Source organism: Cryptomeria japonica, unplaced genomic scaffold, assembly GCF_030272615.1.
Source record: "Cryptomeria japonica unplaced genomic scaffold, Sugi_1.0 HiC_scaffold_12, whole genome shotgun sequence".
NCBI classification, from domain to species: Eukaryota; Viridiplantae; Streptophyta; class Pinopsida; order Cupressales; family Cupressaceae; genus Cryptomeria; species Cryptomeria japonica.
The window spans coordinates 1,351,144-1,378,077 of record NW_026728834.1 but is presented as its reverse complement, the minus strand read 5'-3'; the positions used below and the strand labels follow the sequence as shown (position 1 = coordinate 1,378,077).

General features: G+C 33.2%; 1 protein-coding gene across 1 annotated transcript; it reads left to right on the top strand.

Moving 5' to 3' along the window:
• Window positions 1-1,637: 1,637 nt before the first annotated feature.
• On the top strand, window positions 1,638-26,934 carry LOC131860457 (BURP domain-containing protein 5-like). Its single transcript, XM_059214859.1, has 2 exons — window positions 1,638-1,847; window positions 25,972-26,934. Exons 1-2 carry the CDS (start codon window positions 1,638-1,640, stop codon window positions 26,932-26,934), a joined length of 1,173 nt encoding a protein of 390 aa, XP_059070842.1.

Here is a 26,934-nt window from a genome sequence, read left to right as displayed (position 1 = left end):
CATTGCAGTCATTCTGAGAAGGGGATGGTGTCACACCTTGAATGACTATCTTAGTGGGATTAGGTCGACTTGGTAGTTGGGGTGGGGGAGAACCACCTTGGATAGTAATTCTAGGTCTATTTTGGGGTGGGGGAGGTTTAGCTCCTTGGATAGTTATGACATTGACATGGGTATCTGCAGGCTCAATGCGACCTACTAAAGAGTCACAAATTGTTACATGGTTGGTATAATCATAGTTTGCCACATTAGATGATGATCCCTTGCCTTTTTCATGTTTTGGGAACAATTCTTGGTACATCTTTAGTTTGTCATTGTTGTTAATAGGTTTTATTGTTGCTACCTCAATATCACCCTTATCAATAAGATCTTGTATGAATATTTTTAGCTTCATACACTTTCGTGTATCATGCCCATTAATACGATGATATTCACAATACTCATTCTAATTGTACCACCTAGGTTTGAGTTTATTAGGATCAAATAGGTGAGTCATCAAGAAGACTACTGCACCTGCTTGGACAAGATTTTGGAACACAACCTCAAGGGGCTCAGCAAGAGGAGTAAAGTCTCTTGGAATCCTATTGTTAGATTGGGGTGGTCGCCCTTGAATTGAGACATTATTAAAAGATTTTTGGGATTGATTTTGATTGTTTTGATTGTTGAATTGGTGATTGATGGTAGTGGGTTTTGGAGGAGAGGCCACAGTCTGGACCCATTTTGCTTCACTCACACCATCATTGACTATGTTCTTGTTTTTGGACCAAAATTTTGGTTTGTTATTGTGATATGAGGAGAAATTTTGACTTTATTTTTGATAATGTTTTAGGGTACCTTCCTCTAACAAGACATGTTCAAGGGCTAAACCCTTGTCAGTCAACTTCTGGAAAAAAATTATACATTGAGATGTCAACGGTCTAGATAGTTCAGGTACTAGATTTTTTCTGAAATAACTCAATTTGATGTTGTTTTGGCATATCCCACTAGAATTTCCTAATAAGGTGTCACCACCTTTGCAAGAAGTTAGCAAAAGTTTCTCTAGGCCTCTATTTCATGTTACAAAGGTCCATCATAGAAACATTGTTAACAATGTTATAAGCATAGTGGACCACAAACGTTTTTGCTAAGTTTGGGAAGGAGGTGATAGAACCTCAAGGCAAGGATGAGAACCATGAAAGAGCGTCTCCCGTGAGACTCTTAGGAAAGAGCCTAAGAAGATACAAGTCACTATAAGAGACTTCTTGGCATAAGATATTAAACTCACTGACATGGTTTCGAGGGTCCCCTTTGCCCTCGTACTTTGTGAATTTAGGCATTTTAAACCCTGATGGGTATGGTGCAACTGATATGGATGGGTCATAAAGATAGGGACAAAATTCCTGAAATGAGTAAGGTTTCCTCTTGTTATTCCCTTCCTTCATTTTTTGATGATGTTTGTCATGTCCTAGATTTCCTTGATGATATCTTGTTGTGGATTTTGAACATGATGGATTGTGCTCGCATCTAGTATTGGATGGGTTATGGAAGATGTTCTACCACCACTAATATATTGATATGATAAAGAATAGCGGACATGAGATGTGATGACTGATGTCACGAGGACTTAAGTGATAATCAGTTTTGACCCATTAATTGTTGTGATGGGGGGAAGTGAGGCCTGGATAAAATTAGCGACATTGTTGAGAGAAATGGAGGATTGTGAAATGGAGAAATATGGTTGGGTAGAAGAAGAGGGCATAGAAGCATGTTGGAGAATTTATGTTATCGGATTGGATATTGACATGGAAGCCAAGAAGGAAGAAGGTGGGATGGAGACTATGAGCACGGATGCCACGAGTGCTATTGATTGGGTTTGAATGGTAGATGGGGGTGCAATTGATTGGGGTTGAAGGATAGGTGTGACGATGTGGGTAGGAGCAAGACCTCCTTGTGTTTGTTGATCAAGAATGGATTTAACAAGATTGGGGGGAAGTCGAGTTCTATTTTCAATAAGAGTCTTTATAAGACCACTAGGATTCTATCGGATGTATTTCTCCATCATTTCTTGATTGTACTTTCAAAATGTTTGTACTTTTGGGGAGAGTTCATCTTGGTCAACCATGTCAGGGCCCCCTTCTTCTTATTGATCTTGGATGTCAGGCTACGCATTTTGGGCAGAACCTTATGTAGAGTCTTGATATAGGGCATTAATGTTCAGCATGTCATATTGTTGTTTGGCCATCTTTTTCTTTCAGGATTGAGTTGTGACCATACAAGAATAACCTTAGAAATATTGATTGGAAGAAAAATATTTGATGAAAGGACTTAGAAAACATCTTGGATTTTGGATTTGGTTTGGATTTGATGAAATTGGATTGATTGATTAATGGGGTCCTTAGATTAGGACACAAGTTTGATTAGGATTTCACCTTAGTCCTTGGATGAGGATTTTAGGTGGGGGATGTTGATGAAACCACAAGCAAGGTAACAACCAAGTTGGGTAATATTTGGCCCTTAGGATAATGATCGAAGCCTTTCTTCTACTAAGGATTGACTAATGATCCCAAGAAAAATAAAGACATAAGATAAGAGTCTTGATCGACCCAAAGGAGGTGGCAAAGATACTTGGGGAGAATTCTTTCCCAAGCATAAAGACTGGATGATTGATTGATTAAGGATGAGGTCTAAATAAAACTTCACAAGGCATAAAACCTTAGTGTGAGGTTAATTTGACGAATGATTGAGAATTGATTTGATTGAGGATTGATTGATTAAAGATGATTGATTGAAGATTGGTTGATGTGCTAAGTCCTTAGAAAATGTTGATGATGAAAGATCAAAGAGAAGTGATAGTGATGATTAGAATAAACTTGATAACTAGACTATTCTTGGTATAAACATGACTCAATAAGTGATTGGTTTGAATGGTAAGTTTTATGAGGGTATGCAAACACCCTGATTCTGGTGATTGTTGGTGTTGAAAGATAAGCTAGATCCTTAGTGTAAATCTCATACTCTTAGTTCATGACTAGCATCAAACTCATTTCTATGACCATGTATGTAATCATGATATTGGTGTAGAAAGGTCCTATGTTTAAGCAAGAGTTTGCGATTTGTATACCAAAAATTTCGGTGTCTAATGAGTTGTGCTTGTGTGAGCTTCTTTTTCTTGATTGGGTGGTGGATTGACTTCTTAGGATGTTTTTACAACTTCATCTTATTAAATATAAAGTGAGCGGAGTTTTGACGTAGTTGGAAGACTTGGATTTTGTTATGACTTGGACTTGATGAAGGTTGGTTCAATGTTTTTATATGACTAGGGTATGATTTGGGTATGAATTGAATAGGACATGGAAATGATTAGGGACTAAGAAATGACTCAGATTATGATGATTAGGATGTTGACTTGGATAGACTAATTATACTCTTGGCAAGAAGACATAGCAAACACATTAGCCATTGATTCAAACAAATACATCAAGAACATCATGTTACCCTAGGAAGTTGGCTGAGGAGGAAAACCTTTTCTTGTTGACTCAGGTACACACCCAATAGCTAATCAGAATATGACCACTAAGTCTCACGCAATGGATTCTCAATATTGTATTAGCCAACTCCAAACACTAATGGGAGCACAAAATGGCAAGTCTCTTGGGGGAGTTACTATCCCCCTTGCAAAAAGATTATCCACCTTTTAAAGGTGAACTGGGTGGCTTCTAATCCTGAGGCTATTAGTAAGGATTTTTTGTTTGAAGACTACTCCTTGTAGTCACCCAAGTGTGATTAAGGCCTATAGCCTTACAAAGTACTGAGAAAAATGTAGTCATGTAAGCATGATCGAGGCCAAAAGGCCGTACAGAATGCACGATATGAGAGTGAACTCTAAAATAGCTCTATCCTCCAGAATTTTCATCCCAAGAGGCTTATTTATTATAGTGAATTGGAATGCTTGGGTTTTAGTCATACTCACTTGGGTCATTCAACTCTCACCAATGCCTATGTGAATGTGTCAAACAAATTAGGAAGGTATGCACACAACAAACTTAAAAAGATTCTGGGGTCTATATTTCTGATTTTCTATATAGACAAGAGTATACTCTCCTACCTCTACACTTTCCCCAAACACAATCAAGCACTTGATCTTTTACCCCTAATTGAAAGTAAGTGCCTAGAAAAATGATTAAGAAAATACAACATTTGGTCAAATTTTCTTAGGCAACCTACAAAACAAACATGTTAGTAGCCTCAAAGTTGGATCAATGAAATCTTTGACGAGTGGAATCTTGGGCCGATGTCCTGTAGAAGATAGGTTAGTAGTCTCGGGTAATGCACTTTTTTTTTGGCTTTTGAAATGTTTTGATTTTTATGATTTTTTGATTTTTTGAATTTTTTTTTTTTTTCAATTTTATGTCTTTTTTAGGTTTTATGATTTCTTTTTGGATTTTTTGACTTAATATGAAAAAACACAATGAAATGATACAAAATAAAAAATGAAAACAAGATCACTTATTTCAAGTGTACTCAACTTCGACACTAGGATGCGAGAGGAGAGCATACATAAGTGGGTCTTGGGTTTAAACTACACTTGCTCTTTTTAATTCGAAATCCAAATGTGTAGAGTTCATTTTAATCCCATTTTGAAAATGTGATTAAAACACACCAAACTGATTATCTAAAAAAAACCATACTTTCAAAAGTGAACTCCTTATGACTTTTTGATAAATTTCAAAAAAAAAAATTCTCAAAAATTCTCAAAGGAAAGGTCAAATTTGGACGTGTTCAACTAATTTTTGAAGACAAATCTTGAAAAAATGGTTTAAACCATAGATTAGATCTTTGAATCATCTTTCCAACACTTTTAGAAAATAAAAAATCCGAGTTAATATGCAAAGGTTATGCCTTTTTTCATTTTTTACCCTATATTTTTGCTTGTTCCTAGAGCCTCATAATCAACTAAAAATTAGTTATTGTTAATGTTTTAATGCTGAAGTTTTATGGCCAAACTCCATGTTGGCTGGGAGATTTTAATTGTTTTATTTTTTGGTTACCCATATACGCAAACAATTAAATCTCAAGTCTTATATGTCCTATGAAAAAATTATTTCTAGGTTATGCTGTACTAGGCCCATTTATTCTATAGTTAAAATTTCATAAGAAACAGAGCACTCAGTAAAAAGTTATGGAGGTTTTCCTATGGAAACCCAAAAGAACAATTGCCATTGAACTTGAACCTTGAACCTTTTCAAAAAGTTCAAAGTTCGGGTTCAAGTTCAAAGTTCAAATTCAACTGAAGCGGGTTTCATAATTTTTGTTCATTGAACTTGAACTTTGAACCTTTTTGGTTCAAGCCCATAGGTTCAAGCGCACAAGTAAAAAAGGTTCAAAGTTCAAATTTTGGGTTCATTGTAATTTTTGGTCTTTGAACTTGAACTTTGAACCTTCTTTTCTTCAAGGTTCAAAGGTTCAAGTGCGCAGGTTCAAGCGTGCAGGTTCAAGGTTCAAGGTTCAATTTTGGAGGTTCAAATTCAGAGTTCAAATTCATCAGATGCAGGTTCAGAGTGATTTCAGCGAGTTCAATAATCCAATAACATTGGCATGTCTAATGTTTATAATTTTCAATGTAATCTATAACCATGAATTTTCTGAGAGAGAAAAAATCAATCTCAGTGCGGGGGGCATAACTATCAACTCAACTGCTGGATCGCGCTGTATTTTTAATATGTTTTAGAAAACCTAGTTTTCTAAATTCTCACTGGCGCGATCGGACAAATATTATCACGTTAAAAAGTTATTTATCTCTAAGTATGGGTCTATAAAAATTCTGAGATAAAAGATTTGAAGATTTTTTTTAAAAAAAGTTATTTGGAAGTGGATAAAAGATTAAAGAAAAGATTAATTAATAATATTTCTAGGAATTAGTTATTGATAACTGAAAGTCTCTTAAAAACAAGAGAGACTATATATATGGGGGAAAAAGAAAAGAAAGGGGCTAGAAAAACTATGATTTTTCGAGCAACAGACAATATCCATTTTGTTTTTCTATGAATTGCTTTAAACTGGAATCGATGATTATCAATAAAATGTTATGGTGTGCAGTCTTTGAATTTGTGTGTTTAAAGATTAGCAATATTTCTTGAGAAATCTACTATGGGCATGATATCATTTTATGATCAATTATTTCTATGTTTTTTTTTGAATTCATGGTTACTATTAATTGTTAGCAGATTTATTGTGTATTGAGTTATGTTGATCCCCCTTGTCCTGTGAGGCATGAGAGAGTATTGATTAGACATCAATACTGCTGTGCATTTTCTATGCTCTAAATTTATAAAGTGAACGTGTGTTTGAATTAGAGTTAGTGAGCTCCTATTTAATCTTCAGAATATTATATTTGTTTCAGTTTGAAGGCATTGTTTTGTGTTGATGGATGAATGCTAAAGCCTTTCCATGCTTTCTGGTAAAAAGTGTCAACATTTAATTTTGTATTAAATTCATTGCAAATCATACGAAGAGCTTCCCTCTAATGCAGAGGTTGGATTTTAATTAATTCATCCAATTGTTGGTAATTTGTTTCCTTTCATAAAGGGGCATACAAGAGTTATAATTTTGTTCAAAGAAAACAAATAAATTTCAGGAAAGGGACAAATCTATTTACCAATAGATTTTTGGCAACTCTGTTGGGGACTCAGAATCAAAGATTAGTGCATTTGGTTTCCCTAGATTTTTAGATTTATCTCTGTGTGTGTAGGATTGGCGACTCTATTAAATCATCATGCAAAATCAAAAGGCTGCAAGATTGGGGAAAAGACCAAGTCCCACCAGCTTGTAAATTCTTGAGATGGATGATAAAGTGTTGCATGACTTTTGGGATCACTACAAAGAAATAATTTCTCATGTTGTAAAAACCAAACTAAGTATAACAGACGATCATGTATCTTCTCTTTTATGGAGAAGTCTTTTTGTTAGATTTCACAAGCTCAAAGAGCTAAAAGAAAAGACAAGGTTGTTGCAAGAATATAATAAAAGGTATCCCAATTGAAAGAAGAATTAAAATTTTATGATGATGAGGCTCCATTCATCTCAGTTTCATCTCTCTCCTACAACTACCTTGTCATGAATGAGCAAGAAGTTCAGCAAGAAACGGTTCAGTCTCATGCAAGTCAAACAATGGTAAGTGAGAATAATCAAGACAACATTAGAGAACCTACGAGATTGAATGAAAAAGGTTTTTTGAGGTCTTTCTATTACCTAGAAACAGAAACTTTTAGTTTTAATAGTATGGAAAGTTATCTTGTTCCAAAAAATACAAAGGATGAAAATTTTCAGATTTACATGCAACCAGAGTATGAAGCTTTCAATCTTATACATGAAGTTAATGAAAATGATTCTTTATGTTTAAAAGCTTGTGATGAGTCCTTCATAGAATCATTTCATTTTAACAGTAAAGCAATCCAATGTCTTCCTAATGAAGATTGCTATATTTATGATTGAAAGATAAAAATTGACAGTATAAGGATAGAATATAAAGAGATGGTTAAAATGAGAGAAGTGGCCTCCATTTATAGATTTTCAAATTTTAAATGGAGGGTGGAGATCAAAAGATGATGAAGGGCTAGGATTGGTTTGAAGTAGTTGGCATCAATCAAGGATACCTTGAAGGAATAAAAAAGAATATAAAATTCCTTGGGGAAAAGGGGGGAAAGAAATTTGAAATTGCAAAATGAGGATGCATAGGGGGATTCAAATAAATTTGAATTTCTTTGAGAGGCTCAATGTTGATGTGAAATGAGTGGGGAATTTAAAATTGAAGAATAATAATAAGGGGGGAAAAGAATTTGAAATTTAAAAATGAGGATGCATAGAGGGATTCAAATAAATTTGAATTTCTTTGAGAGGCTCAATGTTGATGTGACATGAGCAGGGAATTTAAAATAGAAGAATAATAATATGTGGGATTATGAAAGATTCTACAAGAATTAATTAGGCTAAGTGGGATTAGGAAAAAGTGATTTGTAGGAATCACATGACTAGATTAATTAATTAAAATTAATTAACTGAGTGGGTTTAGAGGAAATAATTATTGGAGGGACTTTAGAAGAATAGGGAAATAATTAATTTATTTGATAAATTAATTATTGGACTATAGTGACAATATTAATTAAATTAAATTTATTCAATACTGAGAAATAATAAGGATTAACAAAATTAAATAAATTAATCATGTGAGAGAGAATTAAATTAATTAATGCAAATAATTAATTTAAGTGTCTACACAAATCAAACTCCCCTTAATCACTTTCATAACTCAAGCAACAGAAAATAACAATTTTGCTCAAACAGTTTGAATTCAAACAATAACATTACTAAATGCTGGAAAGAGATTAACAAACACAAAATATGGGTTTTGGAATGAAAACACCTAAAGACGTCTTCAAACTTCCTATCATTTCCATGTTTTTCCTAGTCAAACTATCATGCATTGCCCATGAAAAACTGTCATGCACACTTATTGCAACTTCCTTGGTTGAGAACAAAAACTTGAATTCCATGTGTGTGCCCTACTTCGATCTTAAAGGCTTTCAAAACAAAAATAAAGATTTTACAAAGCTAAGCTTTGAAACCATATAATATGCCTCTACAAAATGCCGATGATATGTCATGTCCTACTCACCAAGTATTTCAGTGGGAAATAATAAAACAAACCAATATGCCTGGTATGTCCTTGTCAATGCGGTGAATAAACATTATAACATGTTTCAGGTAGTCACTTAGGTGGCTTAACCACTTAGCCATCACCTAGTGACTTAGTCACAACCATATATGCACAAGTTTTCAACGGCAAGCATAAAATGTCAATGCTTCAAATGTCAAGGAAATATCAACCATTTGACACTAATGCCAAAAATTCCTTAGGGGTTAACACATGCTCCAAGAGTTTAACACTAATCTATCTATATTGTCAACCAAAAATTTCTCTAACAAAACCACTCTAATAGACCGCCATGAACTTATAGAACAAATCCTTAAGTTTGGTATGATAAGCACAATATAAATTGAGAAAGAAATTATAGAAAAGATTTGAAAATCTTATCATATATCTATGAGAGTACTTGAAAATTTCTTAAAATATAGCTTCATTTAACTTTCATTGTTTCATAGTATGTAAAATAAAAGAAATAAACTTTGGATTGAATTTATCCATATTATAGTTTTCTTTATTGGCCAAGCTCACCCCGAGAAATTAAGAAATGAAGAGGTAAGGAAAACAAAAGAAAATAAAAAAATTATCAAATGGGTACCAAATAAGTTTAATACTTGGATGGTTTGGACACTAGAGTGATACTTGTCGCAATAATATCATGCCATATATATATGATAGCTGAATTAAGTCCATAAATATGAATATTAATAGAATTTGAGGGTGTCAATTTCTTGATTTCATTCTGTTAATTTTTTTTATATTTTTTATTATTTGCTATTATCTATCTTAATTCAATTATTTGAAATTATGACTAGATTGATGTAAATCAATGTTTAATTTGGGAGTGTTTTATTCTTTAAATAAATATTATACCCTACAAGAATTATTTAAATTATTTAAATTATTCGAGTTTTATCGAAAAAAAGTCATACATTTTAATCTTATATTTTGGAGCATTACATTTTGTAACATTTTAATCTAATATTTTGGGACATTAGACCTTTGAACTCAATGATGATAGTAGATTTACATTAACATTATCTAAAGTGAACCTATAGTACAAATTCACAAAGATCCCCATAGGATCTAGTATTATTATCAAGTTTTCTTAATTTTTCAAGACATCGCGTGATAAAAAGTGGAGATATTATACTATCAAGAAGTAATCCCACAAGATTTAGTATCATGAATGAGTTTTTATGGAATGCTTTATACCATGCAAGATTTTGCTAAATATGTAACCATCCATGATTTAAGAGCTCCAATGAAAATATACAAGAGATCAAATGTGAGAGAATAAGAGTATCTATCACAAGACGCAAGTATACAATGATAATGAATTATAATGAAATAAAATTTCATTAAGAGCCAATGAGTTATATAGACCAAAATGAAACATAAGATTATCTAGTATTATGACATGTGTCGTAATCAGATTGTGACTTCAGACTTTAAGTGATAAGTATCTTATGTGTATCCTAAGTAAACTTACACAATTACTGTCAATAGAACCTAGGCGATGAGTTGATTACATAACACTCCATTCACACCAACATATTTAAAACTATTACTATTATTTTAGACTTAACTCCTAATATAATTTATATAAGATATTTCATTTAATTTGTATATTATCTAGTATATAATTTATAAATAAATATTCATACATCTAAATTCATTGATTTTAATATTTGATTAGAAGACTCAATAAGATTCCCTCATTAATTTAATTTCATATCTTAAATGTAGAATTTGAACTACAAATAGATACCTTTTCAAAAATATTAGGTATATTGAGAATCAGTTGTAGTTATTTCAAAAAATAGTGTTTCAGTTACATTAAGAGCCAATGTGTTATATAGACCAAAATGAAACATAATATTATCTAATATTATGACATGTGTCGTAATCAGATTATGACTTGAGACTTTAAGTGATAAGTATCTTGTGGGTATCCTAAGTAAACTTACACAATTAGTGTCAATAGAACCTAGGTGATGAGTTGATTAGATAACACTCCATTCACACCAACATATTAAAAAATAATGCTATTATTTTAGACTGAGCTTCTAATATAATTTATATAAGATATTTCATTTAATTTGTATATTATCTAGTATATAATTTATAAATAAATATCCATGCATCTAATTTCATTGATTTTAATATTTGATTAGAAGACTCAATAAGATTTCCTCATTAATTTAGTTTCATATCCTAAATGTAGAATTTGAATTACAAATAGATAGCTTTTCAAAAATATTAGTTATATTAAGAATCAGTTGTAGTTATTTCCAAAAACAGTGTTTCAGGGTCATTTAGTAAATAATTTATTAAATTAGTCGTCCTTCTCATCTCATTTGATTGAATTCATTAAAGTAATAATGTGTGTCTCTAGTATTATATTGTAGTTCTATATCAAGTTGGTCGATCCATATTGATTGTAAATATGATATTATAATGAGTAAACAATACAACTAGTCTTCCTCTGAGCCAAACTCTTCCTTGAAGATTGGTCACAAATTTAAGAGAGTCAAAGCATCCCTTGTGTCCACTTTTAATTCTGAATCACTTCCCTCCTACAATTCTATCCCGAATAAGTCCATTTTTGCACCCATTAGGAGTGATAGACCCCCTTCTCAAATGATCTAAATACAAATTTGTCTTTTCTTATCTTGGATAGAAAGAACCCAGATGATGTCTTGGCCATTACCCATGATTCAATTGTGGATAATTTTAGGATGTTTAAATGGGCTTTCCATGAGATCAAGGGCATCAATATCAAACTTCGGGCAGTCAATAGGAAACAAGAAAATCAAGGTGTAAAATAGTGGATGGTGGACTAGAGAAAATCAATTGTGGACTATGTGCAGAAAACGATGAGCACTGTAAGTGATATAAAGAGAGATTATGATAGAAAAATATCTTTTCTCAAAGATAAACTCAAGAAAGAATATGAAGGCAGACTGAGTTAGATGGAGAATAAATTTTAGAAAGTCAATGGGAACCTTATCTCTCTGGTTACATGTAGACACAAGGTGGTGAAGAGTTTTGTTGAAAGTGTAAATACCATGGTAGGGAAACTAGAAACTATCCATCAAGAAGCAGCTACCTTGGATGTGGATTCCATAGATAAAAAATAGGAGGAAATGGTTGGGCCATCCAAAAGAACCAAAGCCAACTTGAAGAAGAAATTTGCAAACCAAAAAATTTAGGAACTCAAGAAAATTGCTCTAAACATGACTCAACTGGAAACAAAGGTTGCGAAGGCCCTAAAAATTTTGTATTAGTTTCTTCCTCTTTGCTGTCTTTTTGCTAGGTTTTCACTTTTTGTTGACTTTGGGTTTCTATTTTAAAATGGGTATATCTTTATCCAGCTACTTGTTGTAGATCTTTGTTAAAGCGTTTTGAGTCCCTTCAAAACCTGTTTGTTCTGTAAGAAAAAATAATACAACTAGTCTTTTCTTTTTCATTTTAGCCATATGAATTATGGGAATTACAAAGAAAGTTTATCGAATTTTGCATTCAATATAAAACATTTTTTTTAAAATGCATGTATTAATATTAAATAATTTTATTTAAAAAATAAATAAATGATATATTTTAAAAATATATAAAATAACAGAAAACTATACAAAATAATCTTATGGAAGAAAATTATATTTTAAACATATAAAATTACACATCTTTTTAAAAGAATCAAGCTACTAAACTACACATATCTTTTTTAAAAATTAATAATTAAATAAATCTTAAATAAAATTAATAGAACACAAATATATCTTACTAATATACATTACTACATATCTAAAAAATATCAAAATGTTACACAGTAAAAATATGATGGAGAGATAGAAAATAATGTAATTTGAGATATTGACATTCACATGCATGTATGCTATGCATGCATCCATAGAAATATCTTTATAAAGTACATTAGTATGTGTGTTTTAAAAATATCAAATTCCCATGATTAAAATAAAATGAAGATAGAAAGAAAATAATGTGATAGTAGATATTGACCAAAAATATCAAAATATCCCACAATAAAAATAAGATAAAGACAAAAATAAAATAATGTAATTTGAAATATTAACATGCATGTGTTATGCCTACATCCATAGAAATATTTTAATAAACAATTATATGTCACTTATATCTTCCATTAGTCTCTACAAGGCAATGTTTTGTGGCTCAGAGCCACTTGAGATCCATATAACTATTCAACTACGCTTGCTATATATATTACTCTCATTGAACTTGAACTCTAACCCTAACCCTCATTGAACTTGAACCCTAACCCTAAGCCTAAAAGAATCCTAACCTAACCTAACCTCAATCCTAACTCTTATTGAACTTAAGAACTCATACCTTAATCTTAATTAAAAACTCAACCTAATCTCAAACTTGACCTTGCCCTATCCCTAACCCTAGTTCTAATATTGACCATAACCATAATTATAACTTGATATATAATCTTTATTCTAACATTAACCGCAATTCTAATGTTAACCCTAATTATAGCTATAACCCCAATTAAAACCCAACCCTAAACCTAATTTAATCTAAAATTGAATATTTCTCTTAATTAATTTGTAACCCTAATATAACCATTACCCTAACTTAATTCAATGTGGACACTAACTATAATGTAACCTTGACCCTAACCTTAAATCTACCTGAACACATTGCATTATCTACATTGAGTTGCAACAAAAAATTAAAGGATTTTTTTGTGAATTGAATACCCATATGGAGCTTTTAAATGGAAAATGACATAAATACACCAGGATAAATGTAAAATCTAGAGTTTAGAAAATTTGGTGTCCAAAAATAACTTGGAATGACTAAATGAAGAAATTGATAACTAGTCTTGGGAGAAAACTAAAGAAATGGCTGAAATATTCCAGAGATGGATGGTTATTACAAAGGGAATAAAAAAAATATGAATAAAGAGACTAAAAAACCCAGGTGGAAGTCTACATAAGTGACTAAACTAATACAAAACTAGGAGGTAATTATGAGTAACACCAAAGAGATGATTGATCTAGGAGGATTCCCATAATTGATCCAAATTGACAAAAATTGCTTATATTAATGCATGCATTATCCTATAGCATAGGTCTTTAGCTCATGAAAGTTATATCGAATATTATGCTAGAGATGGAAATTTCAAGGATGTATATGAAACACTAATCCATGGTACACAAGTATAAGAATTCTAGATTACATGTTCATGACAAACTACTATATCATCTTGGTAAATTGTGTGGTCCAAGGGATGAAAGAGTACATGTAACTAGAGAAGCACATACTTCTCTTATTTCTGGTAATTTTGGTAAAAAAATAATAGGTTTGCCCATGCCACTTCTAGTACCTTCTCATTTATGGGAAAGCGTATTTATAGATCTTGTCAAGAGTATACCTATGTTTAAATAAGGGAATTTTAATAGATCGGTTGCACATTTGAAGCAAAAATAGAGACGTAGCACTCAAGGGGTGAACTTCATTAACAACTTGCAATGTATGGTCTATATTTTTTTATTGTTCTCTTTTTTCTTTTTCTTTTTTTTTTTTTTCAGCTTTAGTCTTTTAATTACTTACTGAATTTTATTAATTTAACAAAGTAGTTGACACATTGAATAATGGTATTTAAATTGTTTGGATTCAAATTAGGGTAAGAAGTAGTTATTTCCCACTAATTTGAGATCAATGATTGACTACTATAGGGTCTCTGTAAAGAGCACAACCCTCACCATACATTTTTTACAATAAGAAGTTTATTGGATTCCTTGCTAACCCCTCTACACAAGTTATGTGGAAAGAGGAGAAAACAAGAAAAAGTTGTATGAACTCATCTAATGAGAAGTGAGGGAAAAATAAGAAAAGGTTATATGGACTAATACTTCTAATTGGAAAGAGAAGAAAAGAAAAAAAATCATATGAATTCCTTGCTAACCTCTCTATACACATTGCAACCACAAACCCCATCAAAAAGAATATATCACATAATTTTGCTACTGTACTATAATTGTTTTTAAACATTATCCAGATTAAATTCAAACGATCAATAAAAATAAGATAAAATAATATGAAAATTACTATAAAACTATGATTATTTAAATAGAGTGTTGCCACAACCAGCCATTTACTATAAAACTGTTTGATGATTATTTAAATATCACATAAGAAATCTATATTCCCAATGACTATGGACACGTACGCCCTGACATTATATCGTCCTTTTATGACTCTCACGTTTACTTCTGTATCTCTAAATCACTACAACATGTTGTCGGTGGGACTGACTGTCTTTCACAAGATGGTCATGGGGATTAGAAATAAGTCCGAGTATTAAATATTTTAATTTTTAATTAATTTTTGTCTTCATATAAATGTAATAACCTTTCAATATTGGATTGTCTTTTCGACTTCCGATGAGGACAAAAATGTGGTGGTTGTTCAGCTTCTTTGAAAGCTTCTAAATAAGCCTAATTCGAATCCAATTGCAAGGAGTTGGAGAGTTATAGAGTTACAGAGTTATAGGCATACGCTCCTTCACAAGATTGCTTAAATTGTAGAGGCTCGGGCATACAACTCTCTTTTACAGAGTTTGCCCAAATTGGATAGATTCTAGGCATACAACTCTCTTTTATAGAGTTTGCCCAAATGGGATGGATTCAAGGGCACACAACTCTCTTTCACAGAGTTTGCCAAAAATTGTATGATTCTTATATATTTTCAATGAAATGAAATTTTATATGATTTGTTGTGTTTACAATACCACAAATTCTGCTTTGGGTATTGTCCTTTGAATTGACAAAATAATTCAAATCACGGGAAAAAACAGAAAAAAGAATTCACGTAATTTATGATTAATCTGATAACTTTACTTTGATAGCGTTGCTTTTCAGTTTTGCAAGTGTGAGACAATAATGTTACTGAATTCTAGCCCGTGATTATCAATAAGGTGGCTCCCGCTTCATCAGCTGATATGGACGTTGATATTTTTAAAGTTGCCTAAAGTTGGTCGACACTATAAACCAATGTAGCATACGATCTGATCTGATATCTTCCAGATATGCCACCTCATGTCTATTTATAATTTCAAAAAATATACAACTAATAACTATTCAAAATAACATTATGGAAAAAATTAAATATTTTCTATCTTAAAGTTATAAATTATTTTTTCCATCTTAAAGTTATAAAATTATATATATCTTTTCAAAAGAGTCGTGCTGCTAAAACTATAAATATATTTTTTTTAATAAATAAAGCTCAAATAAAAGTAAGAGTGCATAGAAATATCTTAGTAAAACTAGATAATATCAAAATGTCCCACAATACAAATAGGATGAAATGATTTGAGATATGGGCATGCATATGCATGTATGGTATGCCTGCATCCACAATGGCGGCTTCCCTCGTCTTAAGCTCAGTATTTATATGGACAAAGTCCTCTCTCACTTGGTATCACAGCTGACTGAGATCCAGGCCACTGCTCAAGTGCGCTCGCTATATATAAATAAAGAATTTGCAGCATCAATCAAATTTTTTGCATAGGCATCAATGATTAATGCATCTACCTCATAGCCCGTTTCCTCTATCCAAATCTTTCAGGGCTTGATTGCCTCCATGAGAGTCACATCCTTCTTCATGATGAAACAAATGTCGGTAGATTATTTCTCTACTATTTTCTTAGGTATTCCTATTCTAGACCTCATAGATTTCTAAAAAGCCTTGAAGTAACCCCATACCTTATCAACTCTAAGACTTCCCAATGCAACAATTGATTGCTTTATTTTTCTTCCTATCAAGATGTCAAAAACCCATTACTTCCTTCCAGAAATGGGAGTATCATTCAAAAAGTATAACTTTAAGTAGACTAACAAATTTCCATACTAGAACGTGCCCTTCTTCTCACCTTTAATCTTCCCTAAATTGATCAATAACTCCTCAAGCATCCAGTCACAAAGATCTAACTTGATATTTTCTCTCATCAGCTTATAAGCAACCAAAATGCATGAACTGGAAACTGAATTCAGTCGATTAGACTGAGTTACCTTGTAGTCTACAACCATATTGCCAAATTTGATGTCAATGTCGGTGATGGTGCTCACCTTCATCGATCTCTTGCTTGATGTGGCACCGATGATCTTCCTTACGAATTGATTTGATACTTTCTTATCCGGATGTTTCCCTATTGATGGCAAACTCGTAATTGCTCGGATGGCTTCCTTAGTAATTTTCTAGGGTCTGTCCAGCCATATAAATTCCCCATGTACTCTAATTATTACATATCTGACAATCTTATCCTCGAACTCTGGCATATCCAGAATATCTGTGAACCCTAGATCTTTGATGTGTTTATATGCTAGTTTGATTTTACCAAATTCTCCCATGAGTTCATTCATATACATCCCCTTGATCTTAGAAGTTCCTAAGTCTTCTATATGACAATGAATGTAGGCCCTAACATCTTCCACATATAGCACTCCTTCCATGACGTGAGAAAATGCTCCAACTGAATCTTCCTTGTTAGCCACATGTGGAAAGAATTTGAAAATTGGCCTGAGGAGGTCCTTAAATTCTCCTATAGTTGGATTTGCAATGAAAACAAGAGCAGAAGATGATCCCAATTCCATGATTCAAGAAAAATACCTTTTGTTCACTCTCAGTGAAAACCTCCAACAAATCCTTCCAGATGTCGATGTGATCGCTCAAGAATAAATCTAATCACCTCTGAATAGCTTCTGATTGCACTAAGTTGCTCTGAATTGCTCTAAAATTGCTTTGAATGCTAGGTGGTTGATAATAAAGTGTAATCGGCATTTTATACATCGAGAAAACCCTAATCTTCCATTAACATAAATGACTACTGGTGAAAGATACCGGATCTCACTCTAAACATATCAATGTTGGATAATCCTCTCCAATATCTAGAACATCTTCCATGAAATTTGCATACCCCTAAAGCATTTGCCTTAGTTACTGGATGAGCTCACTGTCGGTGCAGCAATAGCTTCTTCTATCAAATAGGTAACTGAGACAATCCCATCTGATGATTGCTCTTCTATCTTTCTAACCCATCTTTGAGTGTGATCTTGCCGGATTTCACTAACCTTCTCTTTTCCTTTATCATTTGATCCTACATTTCTAACCGATGGATTTTTGCTTCTATAAAACTTAGCAATATGTCCAATTTCATTGCATGCATAGCATGTAACCTTGTTCTTTTGAATTACCTTGCTAAAACCGGTGAAATTTGAACTGCACTTATTAGCCATATGTCCAAATTTTCCACAAGCATAGAATTTTACATTCATTCTGGAATCTTTTATCTTATGACCAATTTTATTTCATTTAGAACATTTATAGGGAGCAGAATCAGGGTTCTAATTTGCTCTGTTTCTACATTGCCTAGCCATGTGACCAAATCTATTGCAAACAAAAAATCTACCAGTGAATTTATAAGTATTGAACTTCCTTATCAGTGCCTTATGGTTTTGATCTTCATTAGTAGTACCGTAATTCTATCCTTGCTCAAATCCAAGTCCAGTGGAATCTCCAATCCGCCTCTATCTCTTCGATAACTCATCAAGCTATGCTGAGCTGATCTTGAATTTTTCTTTCTACTCAGTTGTAGTAGTTAAATAATCTCTTAGTATTGACATTTGTCTTTCAATTTCTTGCTCATTGCTATGGGATTGTACCAAATCAGACCTCAACATCTCATTTTGATGAGTCAACCTACCACACTCTTCAAATTTGTTCTTTAGGGATACAACAAGATCTTCTTCATTTTTCTTTCTATCCTCAGTCTCCTTAGACATCCTTATAGTCATAGCTTGCATTTAATTCTTCATAACCATGTTCTCCTGACTCAATTTCTGACATTGTTCCTTAAGTGCATTTTCATCATCTTGATTTTGCAAAAGTTCCTTTCTCCTAGCTTGAACAGATGATAGTCTCTCTTGTAGGACAAGAATAAATTCTTTAGCATAATTAAACTCATCTTGTTGCTTTAAGTTCTTCAATCTTTCAGCATCATAATCTTCAAGTGCCATCTTAAGCTACTTCTCCAAATCCATATCCAATGGTTCTGGTTTCAGGATCTTTATCAAGTTGTCAAACTTCCTTTGACGCACAAGGCTCTGATACCAATTGTTGGAAACCAATAACATTGAGAGGGTTGGGTGAATTAGTGTTATACCAGAATATAAGATTTTAGCCTTAACAAAACATTCATTCACCAATTGGTATATCGATATAAACAAAATTGAAAAAAGCAATGCAACCATTAAGAGAAATACATAAATGAGAAACATAACACACATTATTATACATGGGAAACCTCAAAGAGGAAAAACCATGGTGGGGTTTGTGACCCACAATATCAGTTCATTGGCCATATGAAGAGATATTAAAATATATGATGGGCCTGCACTTGCAAGAAGGCTTACAACCTAGACCACACTGCTCATCACAATAGGAGCCTCACTGACTACATAACAATCCAGACAACAATCTAGAGAAATATGAACTGCTTAATATAGCATCTCCTATGCAAGAATACAATTATGTTTTAAGATCAGTCTATTCCAGTTAAAACCCTAAACCTCAGTACCAGAATAACCCTTACAATGAGTTCCTCGCATACACAGTCTCTATGATATATTTCACATTACATTATATCCATGTATCACTTCCACATATCTATCCTTATTCAAAATGATCTAATCAATCTCCCCTATATACCCTATACAAATTTATGCCTTATGTCGGCTTACAAGGATATATACAATATCATATTAACATGTTGGCCATATAACATAAATGAATAAGCATTAAAACAAGTTGCTGATGCCGGATCCAAGATGTGTCGGCCTCTAATATCGATGACCTTTACCATACCATGTCGATCTGCATTGCTGGTGACCAAAGAAATCTTTTATCCTGTCGGTGTCGGTGCTAGTGCCGGTGTAGAGTCTATAAAGTGCTTGCCGGTACACCATATGAAGTCGGAACCCAAAATAATGTTTCCATCAATGACAACATAGTGAAACCTAACCAATAGTGTCAATTTCCAACAACCCTAACCTTAAATCTACCTAAACACATTGCATTATCTACATTGAGTTGCAACAAAAAACAGAGGGATTTTTTTGTGCCTTGAATACCTATATGGAGCTTTTTAAATGGAAAATGACATAAATACACTAGGATAAATTAAAAATCTAGAGTTTAGGAAATTTGGTGTCCAAAAATAGCTTGGAATGACTAAATGAAGAAATTGATAACTGGTCTTGGCAGAAAAATAAATAAATGGCTGAAATATTCCAGAGATGGATGGTTATTACAAAGGGAATAAAAAAGTATCAATAAAGACACTAAAAAACCCTGCTGGAAGTCTACATATGTGACTTAACTAATACGAAACTAGGAGGTAATTATGAGTAACACCAAAGAGATGATTGATCTAGGAGGATTCCCTTAATTGATCCAAATTGATGATTTATAACATCGACAAAAAGTCCTTATATTAATCCATGTATTATCCTATAGCATAGTTCTTTAGCTCATGAAAGTTATATCGAATAGTATGCTAGAGATGGAAATTTCAAGGATGTATATGAAACACCAATCCATGGTACACAAGTATAAGAATTCTAGATTACACATTCATGACAAACTGCTATATGATCTTGGTAAATTGTGTGGTCCAAGGGATGAAAGAGTACATGTAACTAGAGAAGCACATACTTCTCTTATTTCTGGTCATTTTGGTGCACGTAAAGCAGTAGCTTAGTTGCAACATTATTGTTATTTTCCTCAAATGAATGAAACTATGTAAAAATATGTAAATGGGTGTGTCATTTGTGCTACAAGTGAACTCGGTAACAAAATAATAGGTTTACCCATGCCACTTCCAATACCTTCTCATTTATGGGAAAGTGTATTTATAGATTTTGTCAAGAGTATACCTATGTTTAAACAAGGGAATTTTAATAGATCGGTTGCACATTTGAAGCAAAAATAGAGACATAGCACTCAAGGGGTGAACTTCAATTAACAACTTGCAATGTATGGTCTATATTTTTTTATTGTTATCTTTTTTCTTTTTTCTTTTCTTTCTTTTTTTCAGTTTTAGTCTTTTAATTACTTATTGAATTTTATTAATTTAACAAAGTAGTTGACACATTGAATAATGGTATTTAAATTGTTTGGATTCAAATTAGGGTAATGAAGTAGTTATTTCCCACTAATTTTGGACCAATGATTGACTACTATAGGGTCTCAGTAAAGAGCACAACCCTCACCATACAATTTTTACAATAAGAATTTTATTGGATTCCTTGCTAACCCCTCTACACAAGTAATGTGGAAAGAGGAGAAAACAAGAAAAAGTTATATGAACTAATACTTCTAATTGGAAAGAGAAAATAAAAAAAATCATATGAATTCCTTGCTAACGTCTCTATACACATTGCAACCACAAACCCCATCAAAAATAATATCTCACATAATTTTGCTGTTGTACTATAATTGTTTTTAAACATTATCCAGATTAAATTCAAAAGATCAATAAAAACAAGAGCTGTGATATATAGCTAGAGTCCCTGCCTTATGCTAAATCTGGTGAGGGAAAGGTAGAGATTGTGGGCACTAGGAGAAAATGAAATATGGGAAATGAAGAAATATCAGTACTATGCTGTAAAATCATAGTCGAATTGAGATTGCTCAAACTGTCTCATGATTTAGAGCTTAACATCTTGATTATTCAACTCTGTATTTTTTGTGCTTAGGTGGATTAAGATTGATGGGTTAAACTGAAGGCATCAAAATAAGAAAAACCGTATGAATATGAGAAGAAAAGATTTTTAATTCTCTTGAAATAGCGTGTAGGTGAACATGGACTGAAATTTATCTTTATAGTCTTTGAGGCATAAATAAATAAATAAGCATAGCACAAAATGCTATTGACTTTAGTTGCAGTGATGTGTCACAGAAAGCTACAGACATGTATTAGTGGACAACAAAAGAAATCATATCCAAATATAAGTTGTCATGAGAACCGTCAAAGGTTAAGAACAATTTTCTAGTATAAAGTTACTTTGAGCATGTAAAAAATGTATAAAAATAAATAATACTACATATGAAAAGGTAACAACTTTTCTCACTTTACTGCTTGCAGGAATCTTTCTTTAAAAAAATACATATATAATATGATTTTAAAAACAATTTACAACTGATATTTGGTACAAAACTGATAACTGGTTGTGGTGTTCTAAGAACTAGTTTTCAAAACTAGTATAAAGTGGCAGTTTGGAAAGTGTAGTGTGTAATACCATGCGGGTTCTGAATGCAACTGAATAGTGCAAAAGATTTGGATTTACAAAAACTAAGCATAATATCAAAAGTTTGTTGTGAAAGACAATTAACTAGTTATTTACAAAACAAAAATAATCTAATTTGGGATACATGGTCTAACAACTATGTAATATCTTATCTTTTATTTGGAAAAGAACATTGAAATTATGCTAATGCTCTTGATTGAATGAAATCATTCAATTGGTGAAAATCCTAGCAAAAGGTAAAAGATAAATAAGAAAATGTTTCTTATCTAAACCAATTAACTTGGCAAAGAAAGCAACATGACATGAAATGAACTAGAGTACACTACAAGATGAGCTATCTGAAGCCTAAGTTGTCTTCAAGCATCTTTAAATGTTGAAGAGTTTCACATTAATATTAAACTATCTTTGAGAGAGCAAACCATTGTGTATTGTTATTGTTTTCAAACAACTTTAAATGTTGAAGAGCTTCACATTAATATTGAACTATCTTTGAGGGAGAAAACTATTGTGTACTGTTATTGATACCTCAGAAGTGTCACATCACCTATCAAATTAGCATGGAAAGCTACATCTCTCTAACTTATCAACACTGGTAGAAGCAAAGATATGACCTTAAGGTAATTTCAAAAGACATAGAGAAATTTACTATTATTCAGATATCACTTTAAAAACTGTATCTATTTCTTTATTAAAATTAAAAGAATTACACTACACTTGTTCAACAATCTCTCTCTCTTACAGAATACAAGAACTCTAGGATTTACAAATGAATAAACTCCATCTCAGTGAATTATTACCTAGGCTAGATGAAAAAAAAACAAAGCCTAATATTTTGGTCATATATGTTTGAAGAACAAATTAAAAGAAACAACTTTAAGAAATAGTTACTTACCTTGAGCAGTAAGCATGTGAAATTTGTAAGACTGTGTTGTGCAAAGGATACCCTGCCAGACAAAAACACATTTATATTGTCAATTCATATCACAATATTATCCTTTACAAAGAAGAAAAGCTGAGTTTGGGAATCCATTTTTCTCTATTGGGTGTTTCTTACCTAACCCACTTGTCTAATAATAAAGAAAAAAAAAAAACACAACTTCAAGGAAAGTGAACCCCAGTTTCCCTATATTCTGCTAAAATTTATATGCCCCCGAATCCATTCAAAAAGCGTTGCATAATAAAACTATTAAAATACTGAATATCCCTATCAAACTCCATGAATGGTAAAGCTAGATGTATGCTCACTCAAGTTTTAGCCAACTGGAAAAAGGAAAAAGGAAAAAGAGGAAGGTTCAGGAATCCACTTTACTCCATTGTGATTTTTTTATCATACCCACTTGCAAAATAATTACACAACTTCAATCTCAATGAGCCCTAGTGTCCTTGTATTCTGCTTAAATTTATAAATTTATAATCCTATGATTCCGTTCAACAAGGATAGCTATTATCACTATCAAATTCACACGGGTTTCATTTAAAGAATACTTCATTCAATATTCGATACAAGACCTCAAATTCAATTAGAAATGCAAAATGTCAGTACAAAATGAATTTGAAAAATAAACACGGAATGCATAGGATAGGCCTAGTGCACCAGTAGGCAATGTAAGAAGGCTACAGGCCATGCTGATACTGTAATACTATTATGCAAACGGAAAAAATGGAGCATGCCCAGGTTTTGTAACTGCCATGAAATGCAATGGTTGTAATATACACACAAATTTTGTCTTGAGTTATTTGTTGCAACTGCACAAACAACCTTGAAGGTGAAACCCCTACCAGTTGCAGGGAAATAAGAATGGAATTGGTATTATGCAGATTTCTATCTACATTTGCAAAAAAGAGTCCCGAGCTTTAACCTATAAGTGCACACCAATGGAAGGGTCAGATTGAATAGGATTATAGAATTTTCCCTACAAATATTTGATAGGCGAATGGCTGACTTGGTGGGAGGATGGTTTGCCCCTCGAAATTGTTTGTTGGGATCAAAGAGTAGTTAATGGGTAACGAGACCAGCCTGTAGTGGTGTGCAGACTAAAAAAATTCCTCTTAATCGCGGCTTTCAAAATTCATAAAGATCCCTAATGCAAGTGGACAACAAAAATGTCCAATCTGATATTGATTTGCTGGATAAAAAAATTCATATGCATTATAGAAACACCTCAAATTCCTGCCATTGTTGTGGCGAATTTTGTGGACAACGGAATATAAAAAAAAAAACATTTCCGCTCTTCTGCTTCGTTTCAAGCGAGAAATCTATGATTTTGTAAGGAGAATTTTTCTCAACACAAGAACGACATTGAGGACAAAGTGTCTGTGCAGAAGGATATCAGTAGCCTTAGCCTATGCATTGGCCATAGAGCCAAAAGTCTTGAAAATGAAAATGAAGCTAAATGAAAATTCTTCAAATTAAGTCACAGTAAACAAAGCTCCTGCAAAAAAGTCTGGATACTGTTCTCTAAAACCCATGTCAGTGAACAAATAAATGAATGAAAGTCTCAGGCAATAATCAGCGATTTTGGAAAATACCCACATTAGTAATAACAATGAAGTTGAGCAATAAAAAAAATAGGGGTTTTAATTAAAAAACAAATAATGAAAATTTTTACTAACAAAAACAGAGAAACAATGGTAGCGTTCTGCAACTAAGAATTGCTGACAAATCATACCTGTATTTATGCAGTCTTCTTAGGAAACTTTTCGCAAACAAAATGGTCTGCTTCCTTAAATCTTTTCAACTTCTGATGAGGACAAAAATGTGGTGGTTGTTCAGCTTCTTTGAAAGCTTATAAATAAGCCCAATTCGAATCCAATTGCAAGGAGTTGGAGAGTTATAGAGTTACAGAGTTATAGGCATACACTCCTTCACAAGATTGCCTAAATTGTACAGGCTCGGGCATACAACTCTCTTTTACAGAGTTTGCCCAAATTGGATAGATTCTAGGCATACAACTCTCTTTTATAGAGTTTGCCCAAATGGGATGGATTCAAGGGCACACAACTCTCTTTCACAGAATTTGCCAAAAATTGTATGGTTCTTATATATTTTCAATGAAATGAAATTTTATATGATTTGTTATGTGTTTACAATACCACAAATTCTGCTTTGGGTATTGTCCTTTGAATTGACAAAATAATTCAGATCACCGAAAAAACAGAAAAAAGAATTCACGTAATTTGTGATTAATCTGATAACTTTACTTTGATAGCGTTGCTTTTCAATTTTGCAAGTGAGAGAAAATAATGTTACTGAATTCTAGCCCGTGATTATCAATAAGGTGGCTCCCGCTTCATCAGCTGATATGGACGTTGATATTTTTAAAGTTGCCTAAAGTTGGTCGACACTGTAAACCAATGTAGCATACGATCTGATCTGATATCTTCCACATATGCCACCTCATGTCTATTTATAATTTGAAAAAATATACAACTAATAACTATTCAAAATAACATTATGGAAAAAATAAAATATTTTCTATCTTAAAGTTATAAAAATATATATATCTTTTCAAAAGAGTCGTGCTGCTAAAACTATAAATATTTTTTTTTTAATAAATAAAGCTCAAATAAAAGTAAGAGTGCATAGAAATATCTTAGTAAAACTAGATAATATCAAAATGTCCCACAATACAAATAGGATGAAATGATTTGAGATATGGGCATGCATATGCATGTATGGTATGCCTGCATCCACAATGGCGGCTTCCCTCGTCTTAAGCTCAGTATTTATATGGACAAAGTCCTCTCTCACTTGGTATGTCTGAATCATTGAACTTGGTGTCTTTCACAAGATGGGAATTCTAACTAGTTTCATTCTTCTTATTGTATGCTTTCTCAAGAAAGTTCATATAGTTTGTAATTAATTTGACTCGAATCTAAACAATTTTTCTTTGCTAGCTTGCTTATGAGTTTTTTGTTGTTTGGAATTGACAGTCAGTAGCAGCTATCCGAGCGGCGCATTTGCAGGGTGAAAGGGTCTCTTGGACTCCGAGTATGGCGTACTGGCACGAGAAGCTGCCCACAACACCCATGCCAGAAGCTCTGAAGGAACTCATCTCAGCCAACGATGAGAAAGTGGAGGTGAACGTGGGCAAGGGAGGAGTGAAGGTGAACGTGGGGATGCCTCCGAGAAAAGTTGGGACGCAAAAACAGGCAAAAGGAGTTGGGAGGTGCGTCGCGGGCATCAATTACGCTGCAATTACGCAAATGCCAAGGGACATATCGCTGTGCATGCTTCTGCTGGAGAAAGATTTGGTAGGCGGAACCAAAGTGCCTCTCACCTTTCTGCACGAAAGCATTCCCAATTCTCATCAGAAGTATTTTCTTCCACGCGCCGTTGCAGACGAAATCCCTTTCTCCTCCGACAAGCTTTCCGTAGCGTTGAAGGAGCTCAACATAGCGCCAGATTCCATCACGGCCCTGGCTATGAAGGAGACTTTACAAGATTGTGAAAGTCCTGCTATGAAGGGCGAAACCAAATTCTGCCCAACATCGTTGGAGGCCATGATTGATTTCACCACGTCGAAGCTGGGAAGCAATCGCTTGACTGTGCTGGCGACGAATTTTTCAAAGACGTCAAAATCTGTAAGGCAGGAGTATACCATTACGGGAGTGAAATACGAGAGCAAAGAAGACAAGGCAGTGTATTACTGCCACAGTTCACAATATCCATATGCGGTGTATCTCTGCCACGATCTGCAAGGTACGAGGACCGCAAGAGTTTGGGTGAAGGGCGAAGATGGCAGCACGGTGGAGGCGGCAGCCATCTGTCACACGAAAACCAGTTCCTGGAATCCTGACAACATGGTATTCCAGGTGTTGAACGTGAAGCCTGGTGCCGCTTCTATCTGTCATCTCGCTCGCCAAGGGGACGTTTTGTGGCTCACCGCTGACTGA